Genomic DNA, 15973 nt, shown 5'->3' on the forward strand with positions numbered 1-15973 from the left:
TATGAACCTACTTAAGGTTGGTACCATTCACAGAGGCTGTTGTTTTTTTCTAGAAATAGATCATGTAGTGCAATCTTTAAAGTAATCATTAGACATTGATGTTACTTTAACACTGTATCTTAGCATTATTTTCTGACTGTGTGGAGGATCTAGCAATGATGGCCGTTTAAATGCTGACTAATAGAGAAGTGAAGCTCCTTGTCTTGCCACTGTGGGGGAGTTACAATGAGGGGGGACGTGACGCCACATACATTGTAAACAAAGGCATTGCCATTAAAGCTGAATTGAGCAGAAGGGCCCGTTAGTTTCCTCTTAAAAGTGGTGTGACCTGGGCCTGCGTAAGGGTCAGTGTGCCCAGTGGGGGGCAGATGATGATAGTCTTGCAGAAACAAAGGACTTGAGGTTTAGAGAGACCACTGCCTGTTATCTTAAAGCTCCAGGGCTTCCACTGACAGGCAGGGCACACAATACAGAGAGGCTCAGGACAGGAACACTTTTAACAGGGAAAGGAAAAATCCACACCTGAGCCTCTGGATCCTGGCCTTATGGAGCTCTGCCAATCGCTTCCTTAACGGAACTAAAGAGCCTTTGTTCAATGTGCTTCAAATGTATTATATCCAGGATTGGGAACGATTAGGTTTTACCTTTAGAAACCTTGATTAATTTTATTTTCAGACATATCCACTAATGACTCTTCTTCATATGACGAAACAGCCCCATTATATTGACACCATGTGGTCTGAATGTAGTAAAGGTTTTATACTATTACTGTTTAAAATATGACCTTCCCCATAGTCAGAGCCCATTTACACAGCTGAACTGGTTTCCCTGTAATATATATATATAAATATATAGTTAAAATAGACTAGAGATAAAATTAGTAAATCTTTTAAAATCTAATATATTAGAAAAAAACACATAGCATATCATTTCCACAAATGGATATTTGTCATAGATTTACCTAGAGCAGCTTTTAGCATTGGCTGTAATAAGAGAAGGGCTTTGATCTTTGCCTTCTCTCCTAAAGCACAATACTTACTTTCTGTCTGGTCTCATACCAGCACTCAGGTATTTATCAAACCTAGTGTCAGAGCCAACAGTAAGATGAAGAAAAAACCACAAAAGATGAAGAACTAGTACTGATACAAATCATAGTCTGCTTACAGACAAATATTTTGTGATTGTACTGTTATCATCAAACAGTCAAACATGAGCTGCTAGCAAGCAATGCATGTTGTAAAGATAGATATGGGTGAAAGTTCCCTCTCTACAAATACAGCAGTGCAGAGATAAAATGGTGTAAAACTGTGAGGATGAAAACATAGTACCTAAAAACAGGATATAAGTAACTATATTAACATACTAGCATCAGTGCCTAATGTACATCAACACCCTAGTACCTTAACAACCTAATAATTACCTGTTTGTTAATCTTTAATTACACATAACGACATCTATTGTTTTGTGTATGTGTGTGCGTGTGTGTGTGCATGTGTGTGTGTGTGTGTGCGTGTGTGTGTGTGTGCCTTGAGCTAATTCAGTCCTTCATCAATGTATTTGCACTATGAGTCTGTACTGAGGACTATTAGCCAGCTGCTAAACACAACTTTAAAAATATACCCAGAAAACACACCCACACACAAGTATTTATAATCAAATGTAACAGATTTTCCCATACCCCAACTGAACTGGACCACTGAAGAAAATTCTTTTGTAGTTTTGCCCTGGAGCTATGAGGCTAATGTAGCTTAAAAGTAAAGGAAGCCTAAGACTGAATATCTGTTCCTCCTTTCAGGATAGTGCCAGCTACTGTTTTTAGATATACACAATACTTTTGTTCATAACAGTCATATACTGTCAGAATCAAGACAAACTCTACTGTATATAGAGTTAATGTATGATGATTTAGGCCTGCAGTTTGTGCAGTGCCACTGGGTAGGATAAGTTAGCTTTATTTTTACATATTAAATTAGCCTTGTATTACAACAGAGATTTAGGGCCATGACATTGAAAAGAAATTCAGAGAATAAAGTCAGAATTCTGAGAATAATCTCGGAATAATTGAGTAAAAAAGGTCCGTATAATTCTGAGAACATAGTCAGAATATTTAGAGAAACACTGTTTTGGGTTATTATTTATTACAATATGTAGACAGAAAGACTCACAGTCTATGCCTCAAGAGTGAGTTGTGAAAGAAGCAGTCAGTGAAGTGAACAGAATTATTTATTAAATACATCCACAAGACATGCCGACTAGGGTTGCACCTGGTCTATTCTGGTAAATACAAATCTGATGCTAACTTAGCTGGTCACCCAGCATTTCAAAACACAACACGTTGATTTTATTGGTGGCTGCTTTTTAGCAGAGTTTAGGAGCTGCCAAGTGTTGCAACCACACTAGTCATAGCCCTATTACTGGGAGGTCAAAATACTGATCTCCAGTGTAGCCACAACCAGTTGTGGCTAAAAATCAGGGACAGTATAATTGACATCTCTGTCTCTACTCTCCCTCTCTTCATTATTCAGCACAAAAGCTAACTGACATGCTCCTCTACCAGATGCAACAGAATAGGTCACTGTTTTCCTCCAAGCTTATAAAGATTTTTAATCAAATTGCGTTGCTGTCCTTAAAAAAATATATATGTCCCATATTTTACATGTGTCCTGTTGATTATATTTAAATCCCCCAGTCCAGTGTCTTGCTGAAAGCCAGTTCAAATCAAGAAAACGTTGTGCAGCTGCTTCTGAGCTTTTATTGGTTCACTTATGTAACCCCTGCCGCAGGCTGTGGAAATATGTAAATATGAGAATGAAACAAGTCACCCCCAAATCTCTAACCTTAATTAAGCCTAATGCGGCTGGTTTTAGACTGTGTGAATACATCTCTGACTGTGTGTGCCCATGTCCTTATCTCAGAAAGAGAAAACAAACAGTGAGATTCCTCTGAATTGCAGAGATAAGGTGTGTGCAGTTTGGTATTTAAGTTCAACTTAACTAAACCTGTTTATCATCTCACTGAGGAACTGCAAAGAAGGTTTCCCAAATCCTGCTACTGTAACTTTATGCGAAATGGCCACTTTATTAGAAACCCCTAGTCAAAATCTCTACTTATTGTTTCTTTATTCTTTTATTTTTTATGTACTTTTATTTAATCATGCTGCACTGGGTACTACAAAAGCATAAATAAAAAGATTATTAAAATTGTTATTCAAATTATTTTTAAGATATGTTTGAAGAACTATGGAGAAAATCCATGCTAACCATAATAATGTTCTTAACCATATCCTGTTATAGCAACTGGAGAGTTATAAACCCCTTTCCTAGTGCTCACAAGGACCATTTGCTCCAGTTATAGCCATAAATGCTAAATATTTCATAGTTTAATGCAATAAAACGCTTTGTTTTTAGTTTGCCCACTCTTCCATTAAAAAACAGGGAATGATATGAAAAATGCCTGTGAAACAAATGACAGCAAGGCTTTATGTAAACACAAGAACTGAAATACAGTTTTAATCATAGAAGTGCATGAGGCATATTGCATAAACACATGGCATACATACAGCAGTAAACCCCAGTATTCCAGATGAAACCATATGCGTTTTTGTGTGATTTTGGTATAAAGAAGTGATTATTGACTATGTTGAGTTTAACAGAGAGTTAGGGTTAGATTTATTGGATAGAAAGAGGATATCCGCCAACTAAAGCAGCTTAACTGATGCTGCCTCAGTTTCTGTCCAGCAGGGTCAAATATTCATCACTCATCCATGCTTGTATAACTTCTGCCTGCTCCAATAATATACTTTTTTGGCAGTGACCAAAGGAATCTAATGCGTCTTGGATATGTTATCAGAATATTCCAAAGTGTAATACGGTGAAATATTTACATTATTTTATGTGTTGTTTTTGGATCAGACCAGATAGTCCCCTGAATGTATTTTGGCCAAAACACGTATTTACCCCATTATGTAGTAAACTGGAGCACCGCATTATACGTTTATCGTGTATAAACTTTATGTTAACACAGTTTCAAATAATTCACAATTTTATATTTTTATGTGTTCGTTCACTACAAAACCGAGCATGAATTTTGCAAATACAAACGAGAACTGAGAATCCTGGTAGTGTTAGCCAATCTTGACTGCTCTGCTAGCATTAGCATTGAGGCTAATAAATGCAAACAGCGTAACATTATATCCATGATTTATGAACAAAATCATTAAGGAAACCGAGTGTTCCTTTGAGGTGTGGTTTAAGTACAACAGTATGAGTTACAACTGTGGTTTGATGGTATGCTTTTAAGTCCTTTAGACCAACACCCTTGCACATACAAAATTGTGCAGTAAGCTTGTGTGTCATGTACAAGAGTGCTCTTGATTTCTTTTTAAATGAAAAACACCACATGTGATACACTCTTTGATTTTCACCACCTCCTCCATTTTACACACACATGGACCCATAGACATGTTTGTATTTCTGTCTATGTGGATTATTTTTATACTACTCTTTCTAATATTATCTTTAATACAACCATAACCTTAACCTAATATCATTTAAATGTACACAATCTAATGCTGCATTTCCCCCAAAATATAATAATAATAATACTATTTTGAATTAAATAATTTAGAGTAAAACACATATATTTTCATATGCATGTTTTAAATACACTGACACCTGGTCCGACAAAGAGCTAAATACACGCACAGCATCCTCCATGTACTTGTACTTGTGTAAGTGTGTCAGCAGCGCTGCCATGGCAACACGACTGCAGATCACAGCAGCTCCCTCCAAAATTCATAATGACCAAAGAGCACAGCAAATGAAGGACTTCTTGTGCTGCTGCTCGTGTTTACACTTTGCTCAATGTATCTTTTTAAGTAATAATCCCTTAAGAGCAATCTGAAATTAAGTGTCTTCCAATTAAACCAAATATGAGTTTCAGAATGAGTCTGTAAACACAAACATGCGTGGGTCATCATTTGCCCTTGTGTCTATAATGAAATGCCATTTAAGAGCTAAAGGCGTTTCTTAATTATACCACTCGAATTCACGCACATAAGCTGTTGAATCCCATGTCATTGAAGGTTACATTTGTGGCTTCATATGTAGATAATTCTTGTCAAAATTCGTATGTGAAGACATGATTACCATTCTCGGGTTCTAAAAAAAACCCTTCCACCTTCAAATACCTTTCCATTTCCAGTGCTCGTGTACAAGTCCTACTTTTGAACAGGGCCTTTCCCATGAATTGGTGTAACCAATTATTATTTTCTAATAATTAAAATAATTTATTTCACCCATACCCTCACAACATAAGCTCACAACACCACAGAAACTCACAGAACCGAATTCCTACTGATTAATCATATGCTGAACCTATAACTGCCGTTAATTTCATAGGAGTCGGTTCGGTAAACAGAATCAAACACATTGCTGTTGTGTCAGTATGCTGGCGGTCACGTGAGTAGGTGAGAGAGCGAGAGAGAGAGGTGGAAGTGGGTTGGTACTGGGCGTGGTAATATGAAATGAATACCCCGCCCCCCTCATTCATTCCTGCGAGGCCCCGCCCTCGAACACGCGGCGTTGAGAAGGAGAGCGAGGGGAGCGCGCACTGCTGGATCCGAACCGTTACGGGGTTAGTGAGGAAAACAGAGAGGAAAAGGGAAGACCGCTGTGGTGCTTTATTCGGGGAAAAATTCTCTCGGCTTCGTCTTTCTCTCAGCCCTTAGCTGCTTGTGTGCCGTTACCAGGGAATGCGGTTCACCGGCGAATAAAACGAACCGGTGTCTCCAGCCGTCGCCCAGACACTGAGCTACAATTGGGTGATTTCTGAGAGGAGAAGCCTCTCTGTGGGGCGAAGGAAAGGAAGATGGACGCGTTTTTCACAGAGGTGGGCTTCTGTTTTTCCCTCTCTACTGAATCCTTGACACCCTTTGTCAAGTTAATACACGATTATATGAGCTGTATATGTGGAAATGTGGAATATATAGCAGTGTGTGCTGGTGTGAGGGTGAATTACAGGTGAAAAAACAGCTGCCTGCATCATCCTAATAGGCTGCATGTGTTCACACCCACCTTCCCCTTCATACTGGCCTGTGGATATTTGCTTAAAACATTTTCCTCAAGATGATCCCTTTCCCTTAAGCAAGCTGCATACAATCTCTCCAGGAAAATAAAGCTCAAGTGTTTGAATGTTGAGGTGTTTTGTGTGAGCGCCAAATGGCCACTGGTCTTTATCCCAACCTTAAATCCATCAATGGGGGTCTGTTACTTAGCATGGTATCATGGTAATTGGCTGCTTTTTGTTTTAAAATACACTGGTGCTGTCTGTGCTGTAATGTAGCATAGTGGGCTGTGGCGCACCGTGTTGATGGCGGCTTCTGAGGAGAGGAAAGAGGAGGACAGGAGAGGGGGGATGGGGGACCTGTGCTGTGACAGAAGAGAGACACTGTCCATTTTTACATCTTGATATTGATAGATCTCTTTTAAATGATTATCAAACCTGAAACCTGTGAGTTTGCGTGTTAATGTGTGTGGAATGTCTCCTCAGATTCCTGCGGACAATGGATGCATATCGACGTATTTTCTGGAGCCTCTATATCCTCTGACAATGCTCTTGCTTCAGTAATGTAGAGGCTACAGAGCTTCACCCTCTTGAGCATGTGTTTCAGTTCATTCAAATTCCATCAGATCTGGAATTCTTTCCACAGCCATTTTGGCAGATTTAGGGGGTTATTACCTGGTGTCGGTGGCATGGCCCACAAAAAAAAGACCTTATTCTCAGTCCAGTGCCTCCTTAGATTCCTGCAGTCCAGAGATGTGGCGGTCTATACCTCATCTGATGCCTCCACATGCTCTGACATTGCCATTGTATCAGTAGTACAGAGGCTACAGAGATACTCTTGCTCTTTGCTGTGCTGATGGATGAGTGTCGGTTTATGCAGACTTGCAGGTTTATCTGATATGGGATCCTTCCCAGAGTCATTCTGACAGCTACTTGATACTTGGGCTACTTGATGTGAAAAGCCATGGTAAGCAAAAGGCCCTTAAATGTAGACTTCATCCTCAATTCAAACATAGCTGTGGATGTCTTGACCTGACGGTTCTCATTCTCTGACATTTCTCTTGTATTTAAATAGTGGATCCAGGGCTTCACATTCCTTGTTGCTGGGCTGGAGGATGAGTTTAATTTTGTGAAGGTTGGTGTATCAAATATGGAATGCTTTCCATGACTGGATTTCTGGGGGCATCCACATCCAATGGCATTAGCTTTGTTATAAGTGTATAGGTCACAGTGCTAAATACGCTGTTTTTTCATTGCAAACAAACACACACGTGAATGCACTCTGCCCTGGCTTATTAAGAAATTACCAAAAAGCTACTTATCCCCTTGATCATGTGTTATCCAGCCCTCAGATGGCTTTAACAAGGTTATTTTAACAATCTCTTTTATGTTTATCAAAATCACGTTTTAGGCAAGGCAAGGCAAGGCAAGGCAAGTTTATTTATAGAGCACCTTTCATACAGAAGCAATTCAAAGTGCTTTACAGAAAAAGAAATTACATTAAAAGCCAGAGTAAAATCATAAATTCCAATAAGACAATTACATAAAAAGAGTAAAATGATTAAAATGATTAAAACAATTTAAAATGACAATAAATGAAAAGAAATAAAAGAAATAAAATGCCGTTACAGAAAAGTGCAGAATATTTTAAACTGAGCTGTAAGCCTGCTCAAACAAGAGAGTTTTAAGTCTTGATTTAAATGTGTCTAACGTTGGGGCACTTCTAATATTCTCAGACAGCTGGTTCCATTTAAAAGTGGCATAGTAGCTAAATGCTGCCTCTCCATGTTTAGTTTTGACCCGAGGCAGGACTAACTGACTAGTTCCTAAAGATCTGAGATCTCTGCTCGGCTCATATCTCTGTAGCAGATCTGATAAATACGCTGGTCCTACCCCATTGAGACATTTATAAACCAGTAATAACACCTTAAAGTCTATTCTATAACAGACTGGTATCCAGTGTAAGGATTTGAGGATGGGGGTGATATGATCTCTTCTTTTGCTCCGAGTGAGAACTCTGGCAGCTGCATTTTGAATCAGCTGAAGCTGTTTAATGGTCTTTTTTGGAAGTCCAGCTAAGAGACCATTACAGTAATCAATCCTGCTAGAAATAAAAGCATGGATAAGTTTCTCTAGGTCTGGTTTAGTCAGAAAATCTCTAATCTTACTGATGTTCTTAAGATGGTAAAATGCTGATCTAGTAACCGCTTTAATATGACTACTAAAACTGAGATCTGAGTCCATTGATACACCAAGGTTGCGAGCCAGTTCTTTAGATTTGAGGGCTCTCGAGTCCAGATACGTAGCCAATCTTTGTCTCTCAGTGCTATTCCCAAATAGTATAATCTCAGTTTTATCTTTATTCAGCTGCAGAAAATTGTGTCCCATCCAGTTTGTGATGTGTTCAAGGCACTTGCTTAATAAGTCAACTGGGCCAGAGTCGTTTGGGGACAGGGCCATGTAAATCTGAGTATCATCTGCATAGCTGTGATAGGACAGCCCATAGTTCTGTAGAATCTGGCCAAGAGGAAGCATATATAAATTAAATAAAAGTGGACCAAGAATAGAGCCCTGGGGGACATACTGGCATGTTCTCTGAAATATTATTTTCTATTTCTACAAAGTAGTTCCTGCCTTCCAGGTAAGAAATGAACCACTTCAGGACTGTTCCTGAGAGTCCAACCCAGTTTGCGAGTCTATCTATAAGAATCTTATGGTCAATGGTATCAAAGGCAGCACTAAGGTCAAGAAGTAATAGAAGAGATACCTTTCCAGCCTCTGTATTTAAGCGGATGTCATTAATTACCTTGATTAGAGCAGTCTCAGTGCTGTGATTAGACCGGAACCCGGACTGGAATTTGTCTAGGCTACTGTTTATGGACAAGAAACCAGTGATTTGCCTGAAAACTATTTTCTCAATGATTTTGCCCATGAACGGTAGATTAGAAATTGGCCTGTAGTTACTTATCAGAGAAGATTCTAAATTTTTCTTTTTTAGAAGAGGCTTTACAACTGCAGTTTTTAGTGAGCTCGGAAAAACCCCCGACATGAGTGAGGTGTTTACAATGTGGAGTATGTCTGGTGCTATAGTGTGAAACACACTCTTTAAAAAATTGGTTGGTAGTGTGTCAAGACTGCAAGTGGATGATTTGAGATGATTAACTGTGTCAGTTAAAATATTACTATCAACAGTACTGAACTCTGAGGTTTTAGTCACAACCCCCACACACACACACACACTAGTGAACTAAGGGCTGTGAACACAGACCCAGAGCGGCAGGCAGCCATTCCCGGAGCTCGGGGAGAAGTTGTAGGTTCGGTGCCTTGCTCAAGGGCACCTCAGCTGTGGATTGAGGGAGGAGGACAGTGCTGTTCCTTCACTTCCACCACCCCTCTTCTCTAACCATGAGGCTATAGCTGCCCATAGTTTCATAGTTGTAGATTTAAATATGTCACTTAGGTCCAACCAAACCGATATTGTATTTGGGTACGTCTTGTTAGGGTTGGGTAGTATCACATTTATTGATGCCATCTTACTCTTAAGTTGAGGAAATGATTTTCCATACAGAATTAAGGCTAATCACACTGCAATAGCATGATGTGTAGATAGAGTGAGGTTTACTTGCTCCATGGTAGCTCAAGGAATTTGTACAGCGAGGTTTAATGGTCCTGCTGTGACCTGAGGAGCAGGTACAGTGAGGATTAAATGTCCCACCATAGCTTGAGCAGCAGGTAAAGCAAAGATTCTTCCCACTGTCCCAATCAGCGTAAGACAGCAAAGAAAACATTTGGGAAATAGGAGTTCTTACTGTAAGCCAATAAAAATGAGAGGAGCATTTCTTCCCTCATTTATGATGGAACTTAACTTTGTCAAGTTATAATTGTCCTTTACTGTCATCCTGTTCAAATAACAGTTCCAGCTTTTTCAATATGGTATACAGTATTATCAGCATACTGCCCAAACCTATTTCTTGTTTTTAATAGTGGATATTTCCGAATGTGTTATGGTTCAAGTGGTCTAGTGTTTTGTTAAAAGGATTCTCTAAGGCATGTGGCACTCTTCCCTCCCCCACTATATATTTAATGGCCAATTTGTCAAGTGTTGTGGCCCTGGGCACCAGACAATTATTAACTAAATTAGCTAGCTTAGGGCAACCCCAGGATTCCCAAAAACAGAGGAGCATTCAATGAATAAACCAAGGCTCACAAGACTCAGTCCAAGCCTACTTTAAACCAAATCTGATATTAAAGTAGAGTAACTAATGAAGTAAAGATACAAATTAAAGTTGTCTTCATTTATTCAGATGTAATACATACATGGTATTTACAAATTAAGAAACAACCAGTGCATGTTATTGTAAATTAGTGAGTATTAACAAGTGGTTTCTAATTTAAGGAATGTCTTCTTCCAGATGGTGGTTCCCCAGACTTTAAATAGCTATGTCAGAAAGACCACCAAGGCTCAACTAAAAGCTTTTATCTCTGTGAGTTTTACTTACGCCATTGTCTCAGGATCTCATTACAAGAATGGTGCACTTAGTCCAGAATAGTTTCTGTTAGCTGATTGCTGCGTTCTGACACATAATTAATGTAACACAACATTTAATTAAGATAATAATATGCACATTGACAGACATATGACCTGTGTAAAATTCTCTTAACCTGTTTCAGTCCGTCAATGATCTGTAACTCATGTTATGGCGAGACATATGAGGTCCTTAAGGTCAAGGGTTAATTTGATCTCCCAGGGGACATGGTGGGCCACCACGCCCCTTCAAAGGGGAATCTCCAGCTGAATAAACTCTTAATAGTATCAGCTGTGTCCATCTAGAAGTTAAACATGGTGTTCTTCTCTGTGAGTAGATGCACAAATGGAGCAAAGCGTAGAGGCTGGGCGGCAGTGGAATGAAAAATTTTCTTGTGAAATAACTTGCCTTCAGAGTCCTCACAGGTCTTAATACTGTCAATTACAATTCAACAAGGTGCTATTGATACAATCTCCTAATATTTGTGTTTTGTCACTTTACGTTGCACTTTACATTGTTGCTTTTGATTAAAGCTACGTTTTCTGTACACTTAAGACTCACTGGTTTAGAACTGGATGCAGGAAGAATGAACATAAATTGGTTCATTTTTAAAAGTGTAATTTTCTGCATCAGCTTTGCATATGCTGGTGCAGGTCGCGCTGTAATGACTCTCATGTCCTTCTTGCTCTCTCTAGTGAACCGGTCACACAGACTGGTCAGTGTGACTGGCTCAGGTGAGCAAAGCTATTGCTGTATTAACTGGATTAGCTGTGCCTGTTTACTATTCTGACTCTCAGAAAAAATATAACGCTTCATGAACATGATTATTTGTCATTAATTTATTACAAATGAGTCACTCGTCCAGACTGAAGTCTGCCATTTGTTGATGCCCTCTGTAACATTAGAATCAGTGCAGCAAAGCACTGACATTAGGTGTAGTCTAAAGATGACAAGCATCATGTTTAAAGCCTTTACACATCTGTCACTGCACAGGAGTGGGGTAATAGGAGTGTGATGCATCCTTAGTTGAATTGTGGTGTAGGGCACAAAGCAGAAAGGACACCAAACCAGACAGGACACAACTACTTTGCCATTGATGTGTCGTTGTTGATATACTTTATTTAGCATTTTATAGTTCAGCAGCCCAACATTACCTAGCCTAAAGGTTCTGCTTTTGCAGAATATAATAAAAACATCATTAAATATCAGTTTGAAACATCACTTTAATTTAACAACAAACATCGATCCAAATTCTGGTTTCACTCTGCATTCGGATTAAAGAAGTTTTTGAAAAGTGTTGAAAGTACTCGTGTGACTGGAGCACGTAATCCTGAACATGAACATGCTGCAGCTCTGAAAGATGCTTATCTCCTCCCTGTTTCCTGATGTGTCATCAGTGCTGTGCCTCTGAGGATTCCAGGGGTGTTTCCTATTGAGCCCAACATTCAGTGACCCTCACTTAGCACCTTTTCCTGTCTCTGTCTGCTGTTTCTGCCTCGCCCTGTCCGTCCCTCTCTACATCTGTGCTGTCAGTTCAGCTTTTCAGACTGGGTGACTCAACATCCAACACCTTCAGTCCCCAACAGAGGAGGGGAAGGTCTGTTGTTCTGGTGCTCCTCATGGTCCTATTGTCTGACATTGAGGATCTTGAGACATTCCATTTTGATCCTCTGTATTCTGGGGTAAACAAATATATATAATTACAGAATAATTCAGTGCAGACAATTGACATGAATAACAAATATTTTCTGTTATATCTTTGGACAAAAGAGTGTTCAAAGTCAACAGGCTGGAAATAAAACCTTAATGAATATAATGTGAAGCTTACATAGCTTTTCTTAGGTGTAAACAGCCACTGTATTATGATTACACTCTCAGAAAACTGTCTCTGTGTTGGTGCCTTTTGCTGTTACTGTGGTGGTACCCTCAGTTGTGCATATACAGTCCTTTAAATTAGGCAATATAATTGTACCATATTCTACATTTATTGTAGATTTTTAAGTTGCATTAATTTCATACGCCACATTTAATCTCCAGGGTGTTATTATACGTTGTCATCTAATTTTGCTAATTTTTAACATTGTTCTTAACATTGTTTTCTCAGCGAAAATAAAGCTATTCTATTCTATTCTATTGAAAGTTTACAAATATTCATTTACATAATACAGTGGAACCTCTACTAACGAACGCCTATACTAACGAACTTTCCAAGATACGAACCGGGCATTTGAATATTTTTTGCCTCCACCAACGAACCACGACTCTAGAAACGAACCCGAGCCTCCGCCGAGCCGGCGGCTGGAAATGGCCACTGACCCCAATCGGCGAGTCTCCCAGCGCGCCCAGACTTGAATGAGCTTTTAAGATTAGCAAATTGTAGCTTTAGCAATTTAGCATTAGTGTAAATAGCAGACATTGAAATTCGTGCTAAGTTAAGCCGTATCTACCCTTCGTCTCCCCACATTCACCGCCTACTCTCCGTTATTCCACCCACCCCCCACCTCCCGTCATACACCCAGTGCCTGTTACTCCTCCAGCCAGTCGTCACGTCTTCAAGGTAGCGATATGTAACCGCTTAAAACTTTTTTATTTCTTTTTTATTACGGTTACCACTGTATTTCTCTTTTATTATTAGTAATGCTACATGTATTTTTTTACTAATTTGAAAGTGTTGTAAACATATATCAGTGCAAAAAGGGTGACTTTCGGGGTGGGGGCTGGAACGCATTAATTGCTTTTCCGTAATTTTAAATGGGGAAAACTGACTCGAGAAACAAACTTTTCTACTTACGAACCAGGTCACGGAATGGATCAAGTTCGTAGGTAGAGGTTCCACTGTATAAATATTTATATATATAACTGTTAGGTGCAGGCTTATTTTTTATACAGTGTTACTCATCAAAGTTACATGAGGGTATTAAGTTTTGAAAATGTTTCTTCTCTTCAAGAAAAATAAGTTGAATGTTTGCAACTCAGACTCTTTATTGGTTTTCACATTTCTGAAAGCCTCTAGAACTGAAGGATGACTTTAGAGAGTTTCTATTTTTATTTATGCAGTCTCTCAATCTCAGCTCTGAAGTGACAGCCATGCCTTTGGTTTCACCTATTTGAGGTCGTAAAAAGAACAGATCTGCAGAAATGAAGAAATTTATCCTGGTCTGCCCTTAGTCCCTCAGCCAGACTCAAATATGATCAGTGAGGTCAGAGACAGTCGATCCTACTGTCTCAGACCACTGTCCTGAATTTAGATTAAAACCTGTGGGGGGATCGATTCCAAATTACAAATTGTGTTTTATTTGTGTGTGTGTGTGTGTGTATGTGTGTTTGTGTCATAGTGCAGAAACACACTTATAATAGAAGCCATTGGGTAAGTCCTGAAGCAACAGTGCGCAGTGTTGTCTGACATATTCCCTTAGAGGAATCATTTGGTGCAGAACACTTATACACAAGTCCAACTTCTCCTTGTTTAGTTTTCAACAAGAGCTGAGAGGTTAATGATGCTAAAAATCACTGTAAGCCAGTAGATATAAATATATTCCCCTTCACATTCATGTATATCAGATAGGTATGTGGACTACTTTGACAAGTCTGAGCAATATTAATGAAGACAGGGATGTTGGACCTTCCAATGTTTGTTAGGAACCTTATCTTTTGGACTCCAGTGCTACAGTTGTGTATATTAGTTAATTTTTCTGAACAATTCCTTTAAACCTAGATCTGCACACGTGAAAGTAATGTAGCAATGTTTGAGTAAGTTGTTACTCTTAAGGGCATTGAATACTGAACCTGATGCAAAAAACTAATGACAACAAATTGCAAAATTGCACACCACAGAAGGGACATTTTGTGTTTTTTAAAAGAAGTTTGCTGCCTTATTTATTTTATGCAGGAAACATCTTCACCTTCATATTCATCATTCATTCATTATCTGTAACCGTTTATCCAGTTCAGGGTCGCGGTGGGTCCAGAGCCTATCTGGAATCATTGGGCGCAAGGCAGGAACACACCCTGGAGGGGGCGCCAGTCGTTCACAGGGCAACACAGACACATTAACTCACACTCACACCTACTGACACTTTTTGAGTCGTCAATCCACCTACCAATGTGTGTTTTTGGACCGTGGGAGGAAACTGGAGCACCCGGAGTAAACCCACACAGACACAGGGAGAACACACCAGCTCCTCACAGACAGTCACCCGGAGGAAACCCACGCGGACACAGGGAGAACACACCAACTCCTCACAGACAGTCACCCGGAGTGGGAATCGAACCCACAACCTCCAGGTCCCTGGAGCTGTGTGACTGCGACACTACCTGCTGCACCACCGTGCCACCCACCTTCATATTACATTTTGAAAAAAGAAGAAAAACAAAGAGTTCACCTTCTCAAAGAAATAGTGACATTTTATACTCAGCATTTTTACTAATTATTTTGGATGTCTGTAGCCCAGTTTAAATATGTTTGGATATATTTAGGACGTGTAGTCAGTCACATGGTGAGGTATTTTTTGTAGTGTTCAGGTGTCAGAAATCAATACAATAATCAAGCAAAAATAAGTTTTTGCTGTGCAAGATACTATCAAATATACATATGCTCAGATTAATTTACTGTGGTCCAAATATATCACACAAATATATTGTGATCAGCCTTTAGGTGATGACAGTGAGTGTGAGACAGAGAGAGAAAAACAGAGAGAGAGATATATAGTAATTCACAGTAGCAGGGTGTGGCTCAGCTGTGGGTAACTGATGCATGTGGTAGAACCCACTCTCTCTCTCTCCCTCTCACTTCCTTCATTTAAGAGGCCCAAGCTTTCTAATCCTTGAGAAGTACAGAACTAAGGAGAGAACTGGGACAAACCCAAAAATAAGCACAAAAGCCTCAGCAGACAGAAGTGTGCCACTTTGGGCCGCCAGCAGTCTGAGGCAACATTAGCACTGGGAAATGTACGCAGGTCTGACCTTACTCAACACACTGTACTATTTATAACACACACACACACACACACACACACACACACACACACACACACACACACACAGAGAGAGAGAGAGAGAGAGAGAGAATATGAATAAGGCATTAAATAGAGACCTGTATGTCATAAGTATATCCCCAATGACAATACAGTATAGGTCTGAAAATATTGTAAGGGCCAGTAAATACATTTTCTTGTAATTACTGCCACATATACAGTATTCTGCCTCATATAGAGTTAATGTTCTCCATCACATGACTGGATCTGTCAAGCACAGGGCCCAGTCAAATGTAATTCTTAGTAAAATTATTTGTGAGGATTTTTTAAATATATATCATTGAGTATTCAAATTCTGTGAAGGTGTGTTAGGGCTCTTCCTACTTACATCTAATAACCGGGTCATAAACC

At 39.4% G+C, this 15973-nt stretch overlaps 1 protein-coding gene across 1 annotated transcript in view; it reads left to right on the forward strand.

Moving 5' to 3' along the window:
* Positions 1 to 5630: 5630 nt before the first annotated feature.
* The window catches only part of myo10l1 (myosin X, like 1), a 64835-nt gene continuing 54492 nt past the window's right edge, over positions 5631 to 15973 (forward strand). The window contains exon 1 of the mRNA XM_066665849.1: positions 5631 to 5889. Coding sequence (XP_066521946.1) covers positions 5869 to 5889 — 21 coding nt within the window. The 5' untranslated portion in view covers positions 5631 to 5868. The remainder of the gene's footprint in view (positions 5890 to 15973) is intronic.

The sequence above is a fragment of the Hoplias malabaricus genome, chromosome 3 (genome assembly GCF_029633855.1).
Source record: "Hoplias malabaricus isolate fHopMal1 chromosome 3, fHopMal1.hap1, whole genome shotgun sequence".
NCBI classification, from domain to species: domain Eukaryota; kingdom Metazoa; phylum Chordata; class Actinopteri; order Characiformes; family Erythrinidae; genus Hoplias; species Hoplias malabaricus.